General features: G+C 40.1%; 1 protein-coding gene and 1 pseudogene across 11 annotated transcripts in view; one reads left to right on the forward strand and one right to left on the reverse strand.

Moving 5' to 3' along the window:
- DCUN1D4 (defective in cullin neddylation 1 domain containing 4) overlaps nt 1-22,282 on the reverse strand; it is an 82,970-nt gene that overhangs the window by 31,083 nt on the left and 29,605 nt on the right. For all 11 annotated transcript variants that reach the window (XR_004438022.1, XR_004438023.1, XR_004438025.1 and 8 more), the window contains exons 2-5: nt 21,668-21,738; nt 21,469-21,508; nt 11,083-11,197; nt 8,015-8,106 (exon numbers count right to left, since the gene is read on the reverse strand). Coding sequence is in view for 5 of the 11 variants with exons in the window: in XM_033214706.1 (XP_033070597.1) it covers nt 8,015-8,106; nt 11,083-11,197; nt 21,469-21,508; nt 21,668-21,738 (318 nt within the window). In the remaining 6 variants the exon portion in view is untranslated. The remainder of the gene's footprint in view (nt 1-8,014; nt 8,107-11,082; nt 11,198-21,468; nt 21,509-21,667; nt 21,739-22,282) is intronic.
- On the forward strand, nt 19,667-20,327 carry LOC117085631 (annotated as a pseudogene).

The raw sequence follows: 22,282 nt of genomic DNA on the forward strand, positions 1-22,282 counted from the left end.
CCAAATGTCTTTCTAGACCACACTTTCCCCTTACTTTTGAACTACTTGCCACTCTATTCACTAGCTGCTCTACCTCCTGTTTAACTGCCGTAACTACACTCTTCTTCTGCTTCAAACCTACTCCTCCTGAATTTCACATTTTCAAACACTGCCTCACTAAAACGGAGCCCAATGTCTCTCCATATCAGGCCTGTTTATGCTCTGGTATGCTGTCCCAGCTGGTGGCACACCCAGAAATAGAAACCTGGGAGTCATCCTGTATTCCTCCTTTCTCCCACACCCAATCAATTACCAAGTGTACTACCAATTTTACCTTCTAATTATTTCTTAATTGTGCCTCTCCTGCATCGTGCTCTTTCAAAGCTTCATTATTGACAACTACAGCAGTCTCCTCATGATTTCCTAATTCCAGAGTCTTTCCCCGCTGACCCATCCTGCAAACAGCCACCAAAGGGATCCACTTCAAATGCAATCCCATGCTGGCTTAAAATACTTCAGTGGCTCCCTAGAGCCTAAAGATAAAATCCAAAGTGTTTGGCTTATCACATAAGGTTCTCTATGATCTAGTGCCTTTCTTCCCTCTTCAGTCTTTTATCTTTCTAACTGTAAAACAAGTTTATCAGAAATAAATGAATCAATAAATATTGCTGGATGAGTAAAAATTAAGGTCCAGAAACACCTACTTAAATGTGGCTTCACTCTGCACCACCACCGAACACACACCCAGCATGGTATTACTCTTTGTGTCTCTGCCTATTTTCCTCTAGTCCCCTTCCTGTCCCCTCCTCTCCCTTTCCCCAACTCCCCTGGCTAACTTATTCAACCTTATAAGACTGAGAGCAAAGGGGCAGTCCTCTCAATCTCCCCACCTGCAGAGGCTGGGTCAGGCAGTCCTGTGACCCCTCGCAATGCTAGGAATGGTTCTCACACATTTAGCACACTGCATTCAAAGTCCCAGCTCATCTGTCTTTCCTTCTAAGCTCAAGAGCAGTTCTTTTATTCTTGCAAGTTCAGCATACCATCTGGTATAGAGTAGTTGGTCCAATGAAAACTGAATGAATAAATGAATGACTGAATACCAGAATATAGGAATTGCTCTACAATCCTCCCATATCCTCTAGATCTAGCAAGTCACCAAGTCCAGCAGAATCCATCATCTTAGAATGTATCCATTTCATTACCATAACATTTACTAGACACATCCTGGAGCTATGCACTGCAGTAGTTGCCTAGGGTGCAAATGGTCCCTGCCCTCCATGAAAGGGAGACAAAGCACAGGAGTAACTTCAATACAAAGTAACAAGACTTTTACTAACACAAAGTATACGGTGGCTGTTCTTAACAAAGGAGGAACATTAAAGTCACAAGAAGCTCCTGCTGGAAAGTCTTATGTCATTTTTCTGCTTCGAATCCTTGGCTCTCCCTAAAGTTCAAACTCAGGCCCTTCCTCATAATCTGGCCAAAGCAAATACTTTTCTCTCGTTGCCATTATTTTCCTTTTAATCACAAATGTTCTACTTTGTTACACAATGTTTTGCTTCATATATTTAAATCTGTTACTTTTTTCTGGGATTTTGTCCCCTTTTATCCCCCTTTTTATATAAATGTATAAACATAAATATAAAAATATAAATTTATATATATATATATTTTTATATTCCTAGTTTTCTTATCAGAAGAAAACCAAGTAATATTTTAGTTTTGTACATTAATACATAAACATGATAAAAAGTTTCATTTGAAAATAAAAAATAAAGATGTTCCAAAAGTGAAGTTTTCCCCCTCTAACTCCTCTCTACTCTGCAGAGACAACTATTTATTAAAGAGCTTCTTTAACAACACTTCCCAAAATAAGCCATCTCATAGAATTGTATAGGCATGGAATGTATACATATTTATTTAGTGTTTCTAAGTTTGCCCAAGCAATTCTCTTTGGCCTTCCAAGTGTAAAGTAATTTAATCATTTCATCTGCAACGATCATTTCTGTCTCCTCCTTTCAAATATTTACACTCCTTTCTCTTGTCTAACAGCAGTGGCTAGTAGCTTCCAAAACAATGGCAAATAAGAGTAGTGAGAGTGGACATTCTTATCTCATTCTTGTCTCATATAGGACATTTAGCATTTTATCATACAATATATTGCCTGCTTTCTTTGGTTTGAGAGTGCATATATCCACATGTACACATTCATGTATGTATTAGACACACGACACATCAATTCATTCACATGATAAAATATTCAAATAGAGAAGACACAGAGTACAATACACAGTTAAATAAGAAAGTTGCCTTCTCCCTTTCTTTACCAGATAGACATGTATCCTCCTGGACCTTTTTGCTATATATGGGCAAATATATACTAAAATGCAGTTTTCAAATTTATACATAGGTTTGTGAGGTACCTGTAATTCTACACCTTTCCTTTTTCACTGACTGTGTCTGGTAATCTTCCTGTGACAGGACCCATACATCTACTTCATTCTTCTTAGCTAATATTAATACATTTTATGTTATCCCATTGTAAGTGTATATATGTGTGTTTATTTATATGAATTAAAGTTCTTTTCATCATTCTACTACTGTAAAGTATTTAGGCTGTGAGATTAAAGAATAATTATTCTGATAAGGAAATATTCATCTATTCCTATTTTGTGTTGTTTCTAGCAACAGATACTTTTTGGTATCTACTGATATGGCTTATTGAGAAGTAGTTGCATAGAGCTGGTGGCAAGTTACTTTGTAATTCTTTTAAAATTCTCTTTGGTTTCTATTCTTCCTGATTTAAAAAAGCTCTTTCTGTACAACTTATTTATTTATTTATTTTTGAGACGGAGTCTGGCTCGGTCGCCAAGGCTGGAGTGTAGTGGTGCAATCTCGGCTCTCTGCAAGCTCTGCCTCCTGGGTTCATGCCATTCTCCTGCCTCAGCCTCCCGAGTAGCTGGGACAACAGGCGCTCACCACCATGTCCGGCTAATTTTTTGTATTTTTTAATAGTAGAGACGAGGTTTCACCGTGTTAGGCAGAATGGTCTCGATCTCCTGACCTCGTGATCCGCCCACCTTGGCTTCCCAAAGTGCTGGGATTACAGGTGTGAGCCACCGTGCCCGGCCTGTGTAACTTATTCTTGAGCCTAGCAAGCCGCCTGCATTTGCCATGCCTCTGCACAGGGCTTGGGTGTTACCCGGCTTCCCCTCCCCCACGTGCTTCCTCCAACTTTGCTACCGCTGTCTCTTTCTGTCTATGTTCACTATAAAGATAATGTTTCTCTACTTATTTATTTATTTTTTTTGAGATGGAGTCTCGCTCTGTGGCCCAGGCTGGAGTGCAGTGGCCGGATCTCAGCTCACTACAAGCTCCGCCTCTGGGGTTCACGCCATTCTCCTGCCTCAGCCTCCCGAGTAGCTGGGACTACAGGCACCCGCCACCTCGACCGGCTAGTTTTTTGTATTTTTTTAGTAGAGACGGGGTTTCACCGTGTTAGCCAGGATGGTCTTGATCTCCTGACCTCGTGATCCGCCCGTCTCGGCCTCCCAAAGTGCTGGGATTACAAGCTTGAGCCACCGCACCCGGCCTGTTTCTCTACTTATTTGCCTGTTTGCCACATGGAAAAATGAACTCTGAGCACAGTGCTTCTGCTGACTGCACCCCAAGACCTCAACAAAAGTCTGCTGAGGTATACTTTGCAGTGGTTATGTAAGTTATTCATGCTTTTTCTTTTTTCCCAATTTTATACAGTGTTGTTGTACTACTTATATATACACATGTCTGTGTTTTAGAAGAGCAAGATTTTAGAGTATAATTTGCAATGGCATGACTGTCAAAAGTAATATCCACAATAGGTTAAAATACAGTTTGCCAATCAACATTATTTAAATGCTACCAATAACCCTGTCATCTAACACTTTTTTTTAAGAGATGGGGTCTCACTATATTGCCCAGGCTGGTCACAAACTCCTTAGCTCAAACAATCCTCCTACCTCAGCCTTCCAAAGTGTTGGAATTACAGGTGTGACCAACTGCGCCCAGCCCTAACACCTTTCTTCTCATCTTTCCCATGCACACGTTTAAATCTAGTTGTAATCACATGATTTGTTGGGATTCTAGTTGTATTTTACACTAAATTTACCTGTAGAATTAAGGTAATTGCCTCTGTCAAGCAAGCTAACAAATATGCCACTGGCTAACACAAAGTAGGTTAGAAGTGAAGTTTGAGTTTTTTTTTTTTTTTTAACTTATATCTAAAATAATAAGCTATAAAATGCCCTAGGTGACAAGATACTGGAGGTACATCTGCTAAGGCTGATATGACAATAATCCAGAAAGAAGTGGTCCTTCCACTTTCCCTGCCATCTTAAGCAGGGGCCCCTAACTAAAGGTATTTGACCTTTTCATGATGGCCCCATAATTACAGCATGCCACATCACGGAGGCAAATGGGGCCCACATGGTCTCTTTAGTAGTTTTTAACATCTCTTCCTTCGCTATCAGACTAGTTTATTATTTGTTGCAACTGTCCATGACTGACTTTATTTCTGGTAAACCAAACAATTCTGCTATAGAACTTAATCCAAAATAGACTAAGGGCCTACAGTCAGAACTTGTAAAACTACTATGACCTATGTATGTGAGCTTTGGTGTAACTGTAAAACCAATGTTGGCACCTGTGTAATTGGTTTAATTCATTATTCTTAGATACATTTCAAAAAGTGGAAGTTATTAGATAAATTATGTAAACTGGTTGTCTTCATTCTTTTTTTTTTTGAGACAGAGTCTCACTCGGTTGCCCAGGCTGGAGTGCAGTGACGCAATTTTGGCTCACTGCAACCTCTGCCTCCTGGGTTCAAGTGATTTTCCTGCCTCAGCTTCCCGAATAGCTGGCACCTCAGGCGCATGCCACCATGCCCGGCTAATTTTTTGTAATTTTAGCAGAGACGGGATTTCGTCATGTTAGCCAGGATAGTCTCGATCTCCTGACCTCATGATCCACCCGCCTTGACCTCTCAGTGTTAGGATTACAGGCGTGAGACCCCATGCCTGGCCTGGTTGCCTTCGCTCTAATGAAACAAAATGGTTCAGATCAAGGTCTAAATAAACACTTCCCCTGAACCTCCCAGCCGATCCTTTCTAAAGTCACAGAGAGCTAAAGTACCAAAGTGTAAAAGGGAGTAAATCTACAATCAGAGAACAGGAGGGAAACCCCCAGCGAAGAACGGTTTATTTATTACATTTCTGGAGATCAGAAATTGAGCTGGTGGAGCTTTTAGAAAGTGAGAAGCTGCATTCTAGAATATGCAGTGGACGACTGGGGTTAACTGGCCAGATATAAGCTTGGAGGAGCTGGGCTCAGGCCTCAGGAGCCACGTAAAGCAGAGGGCAAGCTACAAAGTGGAACTGAGAATGCTGGAAAGAGCTGAAGGTCCATCCATGTGAAATAATCACACACCAGGCCCCTGCTGCCCCTCCACTCCACTGTCCTCCAAATTAAAAGGCAAGGAGTCAGCATTTATCCTCAGCCCAAACCAGCCTGCTCTCTTCTACGGAAAACGAACATGGCTCAAGTTCACTTATAAGCCCTCTTTGTGCTGTTATCTAGGGGACCAGTGGTCTCACAGCCTGCTCCCACAGACTCATCCAACAGCACAACTTGTTAGTCACACTGGTTCTTCTCCCAATTCATTTTTCTTGACTAATACTGACCTACAGTTTCAGTTCATGTGGTTGAGAATACACAAAATGAAAACACATGCCAATGGGCCTTTCAGTTATTCCAAATGCCAGTTATTTTCCCCACGGACAAGCTATAGCAAAAGGGGGAAAAAGAAAGGGGTGGCTAAAAATAGTAATAGTCACCTCCACACAAATTTCTTGAAGGGATGAGTTAAAACGAACGACTTAGCAGGGATTTCAAGGAACCTAAATAATGTAGCTTAATCTTTATGTCCAAAATGTCACCTTTCTGCCGTCAAAGACAAACAAGAAGAAAAGTCATCCCTTGCTACTTTCTTAGCTTCTATTATGAAAAAATCTGTTTGCTTATAAAGGAAGGTACACCAAAAGATCAGAATAACTATGCTATGGTGATGGGATTAACTGTACTTTTTGTTTAAAATTTCCTTCTTATAAAACATTTTCATAACAATAAATGTGAATCAATATAGGAAAGCAAGAGAGCTTCATAATCAATGTGATAAGAATATGAGAATGCTCTTCATTCATTCAGAACCTGTAAATATACAGAATACCTGGCAAAGTGTCAATTACTTTTGTTTTTTGGAGACAAAGTCTTGCTCTGTCGCCCAGGCTGGAGTGCAGTGGTACAATCTCGGCTCACTGCAACCTCTGCCTCCCAGGTTCACGTGATTCTCCTGCCTCAGCCTCCTGAGTAGCAGGGATTACAGGTGCATGTCACCACGCCCAACAAGTTTTTTTGTATTTTAGTAGAGACAGGGTTTCACCATGTTGCCCAGGCTGGTCTCGAACTCCTGAACTCAGGCAATCCTTCTGCCTTCGCCTCCCAAAGTGCTGGGATTTCAGACATGAGCCACCGCACCCAGCCGTCAATCACTTTTACTAGAAATTCTAAAGGTTTCCAAGAGATTTGGGTTCAATTAATCAAACAAATTCATGTTTAATTTGTCTGTAAACCTGAAAACAGACAAATGCTAAAAGCATCTATGTGTTTGTACTAGTGTTCATGCCTCGCGAACAAAATCCAGATCAAAGTTGTTAAAGGAATGACGGAGAATTCATTAGAAAGATGTTGGGGTAGCTCACAAAGGTCCAAAGAAGAAGAACTACAGGAATCGGAACTGTAGCCTCTCGAGTCCTCCACCAGAAGAGAAAGACATGCTCCTCCCAGCTTCAGTCTGAAAATCCCTGGGAAGATTTGTCTGACTGTCCTGGTCTGGGTTATGTGCCAGTCACCTAGAACAATCTCTGTGGACAACAGGGGCAAGACTCTTATCACAAAAAGGGTTGGGTGGGAAGAGGAGAAAAATAGCCAGATCAGGCTACAGGGGGAATTCCTCATTTTGATACTAATAAAAGGGAACCAAAAAAAGTTATAAACATTATCCTGTGGAAGTACAGAAAAGGCTACTAAGTTAATTAAGGGTTTAAAAGATGTATAGAGCATGCCAGATAGAAAAGTGGAGAAAATCACTTCAGGCAAAAGCACAGGGAGTTCACTTCTTTTATCCTGCAGATAGCAGGGATTTTTTTGGCCAGGAGATAGGTTTGGGGTTGGAGGGGAGCGGTTGGGTTTGTTAAGGAATGCATGTATGATCTGCTCAGCTTAGTTTTAAAAAAATAAGACAACAGTGGCACATGGCAGGCTGTCTGGAGAAGAGATTGATGACAGGAAAATTGGTTTGAAGGTTGCTGGAATAGCCAGTTGGTAAGTTATAAAAGAACCTGAAATAAGGTGAAAAAGAAGAAAGGTGAAAGAGTCTTCAGCTTGAGCTTGTTTGAAAATTTTTTCTTTTTCTTTTTTACACCTTACAAAGTCACAATAATAAGCCCCAGGTTGCAACATTATATTATCCAACCAATTATAGTAAGTTGTAAACAGAAAGACTAAATTTAAGACATTTTAAGTGACAAAACAAATGTTTTCTGCCAAATGATCTTTCCAAATAGAAACACTTAATATAAAGAAATTTCACTGCTCTAGGGGTTCAAAGCAGCAACGCTTATTTTAACACAGGTGCTTTGTCCAATAATCACCCATTATCAGCATTCTAAATAGTTTTCCTAGCAATCCAAAGTATTTCTCCCAAGTCATTTTACGTTTTCAGTTCCTTTCTAGTGTTCTGAATTATTTGGCTTAGCTGCTAGCTATAAAAATAGGCCATTTGGTGATTTGTTAAAGCTATGTCCCTCTCTCCCTCTAATAGGGACACACACACACACACACACAAATTTGAAATGTATACATTTTTAAATTCTTTAATCACCTCTAAGGTACTCCTTATTGTCATAAGGATCAGTCTTAGATGATACAAATGATTACCTACCTGCATATTCATAGAACCATTCTAAGCACCTTTTACTTGAAAAGGCTTCTTCTTCAGTCTTTATTCTAGTTGAATCATATTTTCTATACATGCTAGAAATTGAAAAAGCAGTTTTAAGTTATTTAAAGATACTGAGTTCTTTTAAGTAGCAGATAATTTATATTCTTTTACCCAAACCAGACATCTATTTAGTCAGTATTTTAAGTATACTTTAAACATTTTATTTCCTGCATTTGCAGGCTTCAGCTTTTAACTACGGTGTTTAAACACAGTCACTCCTAATATAGAAGTGGTAAGCACTTAATACAAGTTTTTCTCTGATTAAGAAATAATCAGTAAGAACTGAACAGAACAGGTATTTGATATACTCCCTTCTACCTCACCAGCCAGAACTAACTACAAAATAATGGTGGGATATGGCAAGAAATGTCTAAGGTGTTTTCTGCAATTAATAAGCCTACAACTCATGTCTGACTTCTGTGTCTTACAAGTTAGGCTGGGCACAGAACACAGTCTAAGGAAGAATCTCTCAATATTAGACAACTCAAGAGAACGCTAAGCAAATAAAAAGAAACATCAAATCATGTCCAAGCTTCCAGGAAAAAAATAAACTTTGATGTAAGGCTGACAAAGACAACGTCCCTTGGGTGGTTTCTTGATCAGTATAATCTTAGAAACCTCAGGAGACAGAAGTATAGAGAATCCAGCTTCTGCCTTTTTCTTCAAATTCTAGCCTTGTGGACAGCCCAGCATAAACTGGAGAACTGAATCAGGAAGCACAGCAGCCTCCTGTTGCAAGTGTGACCTTCCACAAAAATGACATACTCATAATAACCAGGGGCTGAGGAAGGTGATATTCCCTACATGGAGAGGGAAGAGGAGGCAATAGCTTTAAAATGATGATCTGGATATAAAAATTGTAAGTATATACATTTTTGTATCCCTTATTTATAAATTACCTAGTTGTGCATATAAGCATTTATAAATACAGTTTTTATTTACACAGTATGTAAGAATATGAAAGTAATATTCGTTAATTCCCCAGTATATGCAGGGGACTGGTTCCAGGACCCCCACCTATACCCAAATCTGCACATACTCAAGTCCCCCAGTCAGCCCTGCAAGACCTGTGTATACCAAAAGTCAGTGCTCCACACAGGTAGGGTTTCACATCCCTCAGTGGTATGTTTTCTATCTCTGCTCGGCTGAAAAAAATCCACATAAGTAGACCCGTGCAGTTTAAACTTGTATTGTGCAACAGTCAACTGTATAATTCTCTTTTATTGAACACTGATTCATGATCTAGACACTCACCTGATTATCAGTATATACCTCTGATTAGTTTCTGGGTTTTAACACCAAAAAAACAACATGGTTATAATAAGGTGTTAAGTTACTGAAACTGCAAACCAGCAGTTCTGGTTTCTATAAAAGGTAGCCATACCACCTGGAAACAAAAGTGGATACCGGCCAAGTGTTCAAATAGATATGTTCTAATTCTGGGCCCAGACATTCCTATTTCAGCTTGAAGCCTGTAACTGGTCAATAACTTGGAGACGCTATATTAATTATTGAAAAATACATAAAAAAGAACCAAGAGCATACAATGGAATACCATTCAGCAAATAAAAGGAATGAAATACTGATATATGCTATTTCAAGCAAGAATCTCAAAAACATCCTGCTTAGTGAAAGAAGCGAGACGCAAAGACCATATCCATAAAAAGGAAATCTGTCGAGACAAAGTAAATTAGTGGTTGTCTGGGGCTGGGAGTGACTGAATGGGGATTAGGGATCTTACTGGGATAATGGAAATGTTCTACAACTGGTTTGTAGTGATGGTGTGCACAACTCAGTTAACTTAATAAAAATCACTAAACTGTGCACTTAAAATGGATGAACTTTATGGTATGTAAATAAAGTTGTTTATAAAAGAAAGGGCAAGAATGAAATTCAGAAACTGCAACTATACTGTCAGTTTCAAATCTGGCTTTATCATACTATATTTTATTAGACTATTGTGAGAAAATACTAAATACTATAAAGTCACAAAATGTTGTGTGATTGTCAGAATTTAACAATTCTGATAGTAACATCCATACCACCAAAAGAGTATCAAAGTAGCCTGCCTTCGTAAGGTTGAAAAATCACTGGCCTAAAGATTGCTGGTGATTATTTTCTAAATCACTACTAGCTTCTTTTAGATAATATTTTCTATTCATTTGAGATATAAACAGTGACATTATTTTTACATTTTCAGAGTCTTTCTTATTCCTCTGAGTTGTAGCATACAAAGAATCACAGCACAAAAGAAACAGAAAAATCCCACTTAAATTCCCTGGATTAACAGATGTGGAAATTCAGGCCCATTAGTGATGTGACCCACAAAGCCAGAATGGTGAAAGATGGAGAAAGGTAGAAAAGACTAGATAATAATGTTTGTTCATTGTTTCTAAAACAAGGAAGAAAAAACTACTTACTAGATTTAGGGTGAAACAATAAAGATGTTTGAAATAAAAGAATCTAACACGCCCTTGGAGTTACCAAAATTAGCAAGTTCACTTATCTGAAAGAGAAGCAATTTAAAGAGTCTTGTTTTTCACAGTTCTATCAAATTCTCATCCATGTGAGAATAAACCTCAGCTTAGCTGATATTCTGGACAGGCACAGACCATTAAGTACAGGCAGATCTCTCCAGCTCTGTGGTTGAAGTGAATGAGTGAGACCCGTTTAAAGAACAAGAGACCAATTCTGTGGTCCTCAGCAGGCACAGACAGTAAGGCTTTAAAAGGAAAGAAATCAACTCTGCACCAGTTTTGGGCGATCAATGGATTAAGATAAAATTTTAACTTCTAAGAATTCAAATTACCAAATTTGTTTTTTTGTTTTTAAACTAAAACACAAAATAAACGTGATCAAATAATTACATTTTGAAAAATCGACTGGCAAAGCCAAAACAATATTCCACTTGACATTTGCACACTTAGAAGACCCACACTAAATTAGGTAAAAATGTGCATCTTCGACATATGTATCACTGATTCTGATCTACTGTCTCTACATCATACCTATCATGTCTACTTTTCTTGGCAGATAAATCATCTCCAGAGGCAGGTCTTCTCTTTTTCCTTGGTGGCATCACTTTATTAAAGCAGTCTGAAGAACTGCAAGACCGCAGACTTCCTACAAAACAAATTCAAAGAGCACAAAATTAAGGTATGCCACATCCTAACTTTGCACTTCCAAAGAACAGTATTGCTAAATTAAACACTTCCACAGCTTGTATTGTAAAGAATTTAGATGTTAAAGAAAAGATGGGCTTTCAGTTCCTTTTTGAAAAAAACGTTATGGTCAAGAAATAAACCTAGTGATGACACAAATAAGTTAATACGTCCACCAACCCAAATCACACCAGAAATAGAAGTTATTATAATTTCAATTTACTCTCCAAAAATACTAATTTAAGTCATTTAACCTTTCTGTTTCTCCTATGTCAATGTTCTCTCAAAACGAACTACAGAGGTATCTCATGTACACACTTCATGAAACAAGGTCAGCTCAACAAGTAACCCTGACTCTAAAATACATGTAGGCACAACAGTCCCAGTACTCTTAACCTTCAAGAGATACCTGATTTTAAAAAACACATGATTTGGAATTTTTTAGGCAGAAGTCTGACATGACCTTCAGCAAAATGTCCACAACAATTTTGTTTATTTCTGCCACTTGAAGATTTTGCCATGTTCAGTCAGGGTTTTCAGTAAGGAAACATAACTTGCATTTGGTAACTGTCTGATATTAAAATGTAATAACAGATAATAATAGCCTCTGAACACTTACGGAGGCGGAGGGGGGTTAGGTAAATGGCAAAGCTCTTGCTTCAGGCCGTCTTAAATTATAAATTACAAGACTGATTGAAATACCTAAGATGATTAAAATACCTCATCTTGGTACAAGTACCCTCAAATATATTATGTCATTTGGTTCCTACAATAATCATGAATGATAGGCAGGGCAAAGATAATTATTTCTACTTAACAGACAGGGAAAACTAAGGCTTAGACATTCGAGTGACCTCCTGAGGTCTTAGGAGTGAGAAGTGGTGAATTCTGAATCCCATGCCTTTCTTCCTTGCACAAGCCCTTGGCTGAAGGCCCACGGCTCTCAGGGAGTGATGAGGACAAGAGAGCGTGAAGGGTGCTGGGGACTGAATGATCTGCAGTCAATGAGTGAGTTCCAGTTCTTTACCTACGGGGTTCTGTCAGTCACTAACCTACCTGGGGTCTCTCATTCACTATTTGAATAATGAGAATTGTTATATAGCTACGTCTCAGGATTTTTATGAAGGAAAAAAATATCCATTCAGTAAGTGTTTAGGCACCAAGTGCTATGTTCAGGTGTTGCTGAAATAAAGAAATTGGTTCCGAGCAGCACCGTGGAAGGAGGCATGCGCACTGATCTCATGGCGGCCTTCAGCATTCACTGAACTCTCAGGACACGATTCACCAGCATGTAACATATTTTAACAAACAGGGAAATCAAAGCAGAGACAGACTAAGTGACAGCTGGAAAGCAGCACGTAAAGCCAAGGTATGAATCCAAGCAGCCCAGCAGCAAAGCCCAAGCTCTCAGCCATTTGCTGTCACCTCTATGAGGCCATAAAAGTGGAAATCGAGAAGCAGAGAACTAAGGACAGAGCCCTGGGAAAAGAAGGTAAAACCTAGGCAGGGAGGAAATCCAGGAGAGTGTCATGTCCTGGAAGCCAAAGGAGGAGAGCATGCTTTGAGAAGGGAGTGTCCAATTGCAGCACAGAGGTCAACTCAGCTAAGGAGTGAAGGCACACATGAGATTTAGCAATCAAGTACAGTGTCCATGGATTGGTGGGAGTGCAGGCCAGATTGTAACGGACTGCGGAGAGAAGTGAGGTGAGGAAGTGGACACAGTGAATGTGAACAGCTCTTTCCAGATACCTGGTCTGAAGGCAGAGAGAGCTGTCAACAGCCAACAGTCACAACCCTGCTAAGAGCAATGATCAGAGCTGAAACCCAAATCCCAGTTCATATCTGGGTTTCTATCACTGTGCTAAGTTCCTGGGGTGACATGCTTCAGCAACGTAACAGTCCAAAGCACCTTTTCCATTATAAACTGTGATTCTAGCTCAGATGAGGGTCCTTCCCAGACCCCAGTCTTGGACAGTGCCCAGGCTCAAGGATCCTGCCTGCTCCTTCAGCAAAAAACCAGTTCAGGTCTAAAGAGATGACCCTCAGTCAACATTCCTGGGGACCCAACCAGGCTCTTTCCTTCCAAGGATAGGAGTAGAGGGCTCTTCAGAGACACTAGGCACTCCCATATCTCTCTTCCCACACCTGCGATGAGAACTGGAAAAGAAAGAGTCAGGGAGAGTGCTGCCCACCACCCCACACACCCCATTCATCTTCCCTGTAAAATGTTGCCCCGTTCACAAACACCACTAAAGCATACTAAAAGGTCCAAAGAATTGCAGTGACCCAAGCTTCTGCAGATTGCCAACATACAAAAACAAAGATTTATTCATATCTATTAATGCCCTAGGGCAGAGCTTGCAGAATGAAAAACATGCCCTGCTCAGCTGTAAAGCGTGTTATACTGCCCAGAAATGAAGAGTCTGTCCTGATCCTCAAGGCTGGCGTCTCCCTCCTTAGTGGTATATGTGGGAAGAAAAGACATTTTCTTCCAGTAGCAGTCATGGTTTGGTTCCCAGCTTCTGGTCTATCAGTAATCCCTTCCCTTTCACATGTGCAGAACACAGAAGAAAATGCATTTGTCTCCTCAATGCATAAGAAGAGGAACACTGTTTAAAATAATGTCTACACCAATATTCACCAATAAAAGTTCATTCATTAGCTCCTCTACCACCTGCTTCTTCCTAGACACACACTGGTACAACATTTGGTTTCCACTGAATCCTACTTGTCAAGATTAGCATGTTTTTGGTAAATACACAAACATCATAAGTTAACTAACATTTTCAGCTTTCTCTTATGTTTCTTTCTTATTGATAAATGCTTTCTATTAAAAGTTTCACAAATACTTTTTTCTTGTGTCTGTGGAAAACTTACTCATCTTTGAGCTCCAAATCATCCCAGATGAGCAAGTGATCTGTCATTTATTAAATTTTTTATCTCCTAAGAGGCATGACTTTTTTTTTTTTTTTTGTAAATCTCTTCACTCTAATCATTAGCATAAGCAAGTGACAGTTAAGGGGTCATTTTTTCACAAAGAAACCGTGTCTATCCACCTGCCCCAACAGTCATCTAAGTTCAGGCACTGACTCGCTGACTCTCACACAGCTGGCTGACAAGGAAGATGAGGCAAACTCAGACCCAGGAAAGGGAAGGGAATTGACTGAGGACCACACAGCACAGCTCGTCAAGGTAGTTTCCCTGGAACCCATTCAGGCTACAAAAAAAGCAACTTTTTAATGCTTGGGAAAACAACTTTACTTAAAATAGTAATTTGCCAAAGTGAACGAAATCAACAAAATACACAGAAAACACCCAATTCAAGTCTGTTTGCCCCAAATCTGTTCCCCTAATAGTTGCAGGGATCCCAACTAAGCAAGAGCAACAACTAGGATTTCTCGAGTGTACGTACAATGGCACATACTGCTTTGCGGGGTCCTGCTTGGTTCACTTGTGCACACTCAGCAGCTAATACAGTATCTTATTACAGTAATAATAAGATACATCCATTACTGAGTCATATGGTAGACTCTCAATAAATATTTGTTGAATAAATGCTCCTAAAACATGTATAAATCAGATTCTGCTAAAGGAAAAAAAAAAGTACATTTCCAGAGACTTAAAACACCTATGAGTAAATAAAACACCATCATTTCATATTTATTCTCCCTGTGTCACGAACTTTAAGTTTCTTAGCAGATAGGTTTTAAAAGACATATTCAATGAATGTTTGCTTCTTAAAATAACTCTGTGATGTTTTTATGATTAAAAATACTTAAATAGAAATAATTTCTACAAATTTGTATTTATTTGTATCATTAAATTTAGACTTCACTGACTCAGAACTTGTATCTTTGCATTACTTGACTTTACAAGTTTATCTTTAAGCTACAAAAAATATACAAATAACATAAACAAGAATGTTATGGAATATTTATCTGCTTCGGAAAATGAGCTATTTTAAGCATTTTAAAGTACCTACTTAGGTACAAACATCTGGCATTAGAGGTAGAAGCAAGACATTAAGGCTGATGTTTTAGTGAATCTGAAATCAATCCTCCTATCATTAGAAGCTCTTTCTTAATGTTTTGGTGTTACATGACACTTACGAAAGCAATCAAAATTGTGTGCAATTTTTGCCCAAAGATTACTGTTTAAGTTCAGGTTCATTTCTTTTGGGTTCAGTGTTTCAAGAGAACAAATTAAATATTTTTTAACGGACCCCATCTGATTTCAAATAAATCAGTCAATGAATATAGCTTTTCTTCCCACATTAATCAGAAATACTGCCAACATTTTTTCAACAGGTCTATCCTAGTATTTATGACAGAAAGTCCATTTTAAAGGGCAACTTGAGTTCATCTGGTTCAGACTAAAGGCCCTTTATCATCTATCCAGCTTGCTATTTTCATAATAATTTAATTACATAGCACATTTTTCTTAACGAATAGTGCCTAAATATGTGCTTCACTTCCTTTTTTTTTTAAATCTTTCTGCTCCGTGGTCCTCAAGTAAAAAAGAATACAAGAGGTCTACAAAACTAGAGAATATTTTACTTCTCCAAACTTAATACAAATAGATGTGCCAATACAAAAATCTCACTGTCTCATGTTTCATTTTAGTGAGCTGATTGTATCATAGCCTTGTTTCATTTACTAACATTTTACAGAGTTCATTCTGCCACTTCAGTACTTTTTATATAGCTATTTCACCTCACTTTTCATTGAACAATGTCACAACAAAGATAGTTATTTAAGTTGATAAATAGATTGCCTCTTAAGATCTTACCAGTAGCTAATATTTTTATTTCATTTTCTTGAACAGATCATTGAACTGCTAAAGACAAAAGAATTTTTTCCTCTCTTTAAATACTTCTGACATCCATCATCATCCTTACTCATTTATTTATTTATTATTTTTTATTTTTTATTTGAGATGGAGTCTCTCTCTGTAGCCTAGGCTGGTGTGCAGGGGCGTGAGCTCAGCTCACTGCAACCTCGGCCCCCCGGATCCAGGTTCAAGCAATTCTCCTGCCTCAGCCTCCCGAGTAGCTGAGATTACAGGCACGCACCACCATGCCCAGCTAGTTTCTGTATTTTTAGTAGAGATGGGATTTCACCATGTTGGCCAGGCTGGTCTTGAACTCCTGACCTCGTGATCCACCAGCCTCAGCCTCCCAAGGTGCTGGGATAACAGGCGTGAGCCACCGCACCTAGCCTGATTGGCTTTTTAAAATTCACTACTATTTTGTGCTCCTTCTCCAAAAGTAGCCACTAATTCATTTTCTCTTTTTCCTTTTGGTGGGATGAAGACTGGGACACATAAAAGTAAGGCGTGAGAGGAGGCAGAGCAGGAAGATACCCAACCTCTGTGACGTAGGTTTGGCTCTTCTGCACACAGTAGCATTGCCCAGACTACTGTTAGGTCGAGAGACTCATAGAAATACTACAATGACTCAATTTTCTCAGATTTCTAAACATCATAGATTTTATGTTGCTCAGTTTTTAAAGTATACTCCGTTGGGTACAGGAATCACAAGTGATGCTATAACCAGATGGGAAATGTTAATGAAGTTGACTACTCCAAGAAATTACTAACACTAACTGACATTGACTGGGCACTTACAAGGTACCAGGCAATAAACCAGCACGTCATACTGATGGCAGCAGCAGCCGTCTGGAGCAATCACTGCCATGAGGTGGGCTGCAGTGGAGGAGGAGCAGCAGGTGCTGCACACTCCACGGAGCTGGGAACAGGCAGGAGCCCCACCCCGTTCTGAGCTGTGGGGGCAGGAGTCTCGCCCTTCCAGGCACAGCTGCAGCCGCCCAACCATGGCTGCAGACCCAGGCATCCCTGCACTCTCAGGGACTGGGAAAGCTCCCTGCCCCCACAGCCTCAGAAGCGACTGCTTCTACTTCCTGGCATCTCCCCACTCCAGGTGCCTTGTCTAATATCAGAATAAAGTTGAGGCTGAGCCCAGGCACTGTTGTGACCTAACCAGGTGTGCACATGCTTGGGGCAGCACTAACACACCAGCCCCCGGCCGCCTCAGCCCCCTTCAAACTTTGGGCACCAACAAGCATGAAGGGGAGGCTGGGGGGGGTGGTGCTGAGAGCAGCTTGGCGCAGACCTGCAGGTGCCGCTTGGCACGAACAGCCTGAGCGCCAGGTGCACCATGGATGGCAGGCTGATGGCAGCAGGAAGCAGACAGGCTTCTGGGCAGAAAGGGGTGGGTCTCTGGTAAATCCCCACCTTCAAGTCTGGAATGGCCTGAAGCCTGGAGGCTGGGCTGCCAGTTCCAGGGACTAGAGTGAGAACTTCTTGTGCTTTTTCCAGGCCAGCTCATAGCCGCCCGTGGACCAATCAGCACACACTTTTTCCCCTCTGAAGCCCATTAAAAATCTCAGACTCGGCCAGACTCAGGCAGAGGACAGGACAACCTGCCTGCAGATAGGAGCTACTCACTCCAGGTCTCCTCTCTGCTGAGGGCTGCATAGATGTCGGGATGACCTGCCTGCAGAAAGGAGCTACCCACTTTGGGTCTGCTGAGAACTGTTCTGCCACTCGATGAAGCTCCTCTACACCTTGCTAACCCTCTAGTTGTCTGCATACCTCATTCTTCCTGGATGTGGGACAAGAACTCAGGTTCCGCCAAATGGCAGGACTAAAAGAACTGTAACACTAACAGGGCTGAAACACACCCCTTGCCACTTGCCACATTGTGGGCGGTGAAGAGAGAAGAGCTGCAGCCCTTTGGGGAGCTCAGACCTAGGGGCTCCTTGAGCCAGGGCTGTGACACCCTCTTTGGGGTTCTGTGGTTCCTAGAGTCTCCAAGCTTCTGGGCGCCACCTTGTTCCCCTCGTCCAGGTGCAGGTGCATGCAGTACGTCTGGTCCAGCTGCAGCCTCGCACAGAGCTGGTGCCTGTACTGGCGCCCGTGCTGGCACCTGGCTCTACTTGCCCCACTGCAGCAGCCAGCATTCCTGGCTGTGTGCAGTGATTGGACCGGGTGCTCGCTCGCTCACACTGCTCGCCACTCCATGCCTAACTCGCACTTGGCAGGTGTGGGATCCAGGCCAGTAGTGCGAGCTGAGTGCAGCCTGCCTGGCCAAGTGGGTGGAAGGAGCCCAGTAGATATAGGCAATACTCAGGCAGAGGGTGCCACCAGCCACAGAATTTTCTGGCTGGCGAAGCAACACCCAAGAATCCAATGAAAAGTACTCCCAGTATTGAACATATCCACTGTAACCAAAGCAAAAGTGGAGGCATGAGTCCAAGTATACTTTCATTTAACTGAATTTCAACTGCCACACTTTGGGTTAAATATTTACATGAAAAATTACTATAGTAACAATAATTATCTAATTCAAAAGTTCAAAAGTAACTATTAAAACTGGTCCAAAAGTTATATTCCTGCATTACTGGCGGTGGCTAAAAGTTAAACACATACGTGTACATAAATCAACAGAAGGAAGGAACATATTATAAAATATCCATTGATTGGAAAATTACACAGCCATTAAAAAAGAAAGCAGATACTTTATAAATGTGTTAATATGAAAAAATCTCGAAGACATACTGAGTGAAAAAGCGGTAAATATAAATATACACTTGTATTTAAGGAAAAAATACATCATCATCATCATCATTTAGTTAACAAACAGAAGAAACTTAAGTTACCTCTGGAAAGTCAAACGTGGACTACTAGTGGGGGATGGAAGCTAGGGGTGATAAACTGGGACAGAAATCTTCACTTTTTGTTTTATATTTTTTCAATACTTCTTTCAAAACCACGCGGACATACTGCTTTTAAAATTATTAAATAAATTGATTTTGACTGTCCTTGAGTTGATCTATATTTGCCAAGACGGAAGGATCAGGTGAAGGGACCCTTAGTACCCCTGAACTCCTAGAACACTCCTGGCGCAGTCTCTGCCCCTCTGTCTCACTCCTTTCCCCTGGAAGGAATAGTACCTGATCTAAGTGCTGAGAGACTGAATGAGCAAAGAGCCTAACCCCTCGAACTCCCTTTCAGATCTGCCTGCGAGTGGAGCAAGCTGAAAGTCATAATGCAGGGTGTGAAGGGTCAGCAGGTGTGCTGGCTTGTGCTTATGTAGTTGTGACAGTGATTCAGGTGAAATGCTGAAAGTCCTGTGCATTCTTGCTGCACATCTAAGTTGTGTTTTCAAAAAACACTGTTACTTCAGTCTCCATCTTACACCTAATTTTCAATTGATTTTGAACCAATTTAGAGAAGAATGGGGGCACCATTATATGAAAAAGGAAAACATACTATAACATGTACAGTATATCACTGATGCTAAATAAAAAACCACTACTATAAACATATATGCATGCATACAAATGTGAGAAAGGATCCTGCACCCTCTCATTCCCTCGGCTCTCCCCTTCGCTTACCTTCTTGTACTGCCATGCCCTTCTCTAAAGAGATACCTGCCATTTCCCCCAGCAAGCTCTCTGGCCTGTGGAGGAGGTCAGCATGCAGCTCTGCCTTGCCCAACTCTCCAAGCATACCACAGCCTGACCTGAAGGCCTGCACAGGCTGCAGGCTATGACCTGTACAGTGCCTATGATGATATAATACCACCTATGGAGAAAGTTCTTGTGAACAGACATTTAGATAGCTCCTCCTTCCAGGTGTTGTGGAAGAGTAGCTCCACACTGGCTTCACTGCAAAACACTTTATAGATGTAGGAGGTGGTGTCATAGAGGAAGATTACAGAGGAAATGTTGGTGCTGTACTGTTTAATTTTGGTAAAGAAAAGTCTGAAGTCAAAAAAGGTGATTGAACTGCACTTCATCTGTGAACAAATTATTTACCCAGAAATAGAAGTTCAAAGCTTTGGATGATACTGAAAGAGGTTCAGAAGGTTTGGGTTCCACTGGAAAGAATTAAAACTTATGCTAAGAATACAAAATAAGAAATCATACCTTTTTCTTAAAAAATAAAGAGTTTTTGCTTTGAAAAAAAAGTCTGAAAGAACCAATGTTAAACCGTGTGCTGGCAGATAGTGATAGGATTAGAAGACATAAAAGACAACTGTCACTTTTCACTCTATTTACTTTTGTGCTATTCAAAATTCCCCAACAAGCACTGCTATGGCCTCAATGTTTTTGCCCATTCAAAATTCACATGCTGAAATCTAACCCCCAGTCTCTTAGTATTAAGAGGCAGAGTTGGGAGGCAATTAGGTCAGGAAGGTAGAGCCCTCATAAATGGAATTAGTGGCCTTACAAAAGAGGTGTGAGGAAGGTGCCTGCTGCTTCTGCCATGTTAAGCTGCAATGAGCAAGAGGCACCATCAGTGAGGAACAGACCCTCACCAGACACAGGATCTGCTGGTGCCTTCACTTTAAACTTCCCAGTCTCCAGAACCATGAACAATCAAGTTCTATTGTTTATAAACTACCCAGTTTAAGGTATTTTGTTACAGCAGCCCAGACTAAGACAAATTTCAATTTATCTATTACTATGGCCATTTTCAAACACTTTAAAATGTGTTTTAATAATTTTTGCTGGGAGTTTAGTAACTATAGATCAAATGCAAGTTTCTGAACTTTATGATTACTAACAGTTGAGAGAAGTGGTTCTCAAATTGTGGTCTCCACACCAGCTCCATCAGCACCACATAGGAGCAAACTCTGGGGCCCCACCCCAAGTCTACAGAACCAGAAACTCTGGGGTGGAACCTAACATCTGTACTTTAAACAAGGTCTCCCCGCAGGTGATTATAATGCCAGTTAAACTCTGAGAACCACAGACTTAGAGGACACCTTATACTAATCAACCTTCAATTTTCCGATTCCTAAATCCTCAGTAACTATAAACACATACATACATACACATTAAATCATTTTTCAGCTCAATTTCTCAAATATTTGTGGAATACCTTCCAAACTGCATTACCGTAGCACCTTTTTAGTATAAATGAAAATACTGTAGTAGAGAAAAAATGGTATCTTGAAACAACTATTCAAGAAAATCCCGAGCCTCTTTAAAGGCATTAAAAAGTGCTTCCAGAAGAAGTTTCCTACTGGGAAGAAGCTATAACATGGCTGCCTTCATTACTCCCTGAAAAACAACCTCAGCCAAGGAACAACTTGTTAATGGAGTACATTATGACAATATAGCGCATTCATAGCTAGTATTTCTCTTTCCTAATTTTATATTAAGAAGTTATTTAAAATTAAGTAGTGTTAGCATTTACAGATACCTGTTTGGTGATCGTCTTGGCCAATGTCTTCTGTTAGGTTCTGAAAGAAATATGTTTGTTATTATCAAGAAATCACACACTGTTAGCATTTTGATAAACTGATACCCTAGTATCTAGAATCTAAATTTTTATCAAATACTCTTACACAAAATGACTACTTTAAACAGTTGGTAATTTTGTCTTTAAAAGAATGACTTACCAGCTTATTAAGGGTGTGGTAGATCTTATGAATATTTGCCAGTGTTGAGAGATGAGAGTTCAGCTGAAAATCTTGAAAAGAAAAAGGAAAAATGTCAGCCTCATTTATTTCCAATACCGTAAAAAAAAAAAAAAAAAACTCAGAAAACAAGCAAATGTTTTGATATAATTAAATATTATCTCAATTAACTTGACACTAAATTGTTTTAAAAACATGCAATTAGTGACCTACCTCCTAGAAATAGTCTGACAACAAAGTTAAATTCCCAACCAAATGTTAAAGTTCATGAAATTTTCATGTGAATTCTAAAGTAAAACAAAAAATACTTCAGTAGTTGTAAAATCCTGTCAGCAGTGAGCTTGAACTTAATAGAAAGACATCAATGTTAGCATATTAAACAAATCATAAAAACAGATTAGTCTCAAATGAAATGTTCACTTTCCCCTCTCTTCTCCAGAATTACTGGTATAATTAAGTAAGCTCATGGCAAGAAAATGATAGAAAAGCATCTCATTAGTATTTCTTTTTTCTTTTTCTTTCTTTTTTTTTTTTTTCGAGACAGGATCTCACTATGTTGCCCAGGCTGAAGTGCAGTGGTGCAATCAAGGTTCACTG

Source organism: Trachypithecus francoisi, unplaced genomic scaffold (genome assembly GCF_009764315.1).
Source record: "Trachypithecus francoisi isolate TF-2019V2 unplaced genomic scaffold, Tfra_2.0 Lachesis_group1, whole genome shotgun sequence".
In the NCBI taxonomy this organism is placed as follows: domain Eukaryota; kingdom Metazoa; phylum Chordata; class Mammalia; order Primates; family Cercopithecidae; genus Trachypithecus; species Trachypithecus francoisi.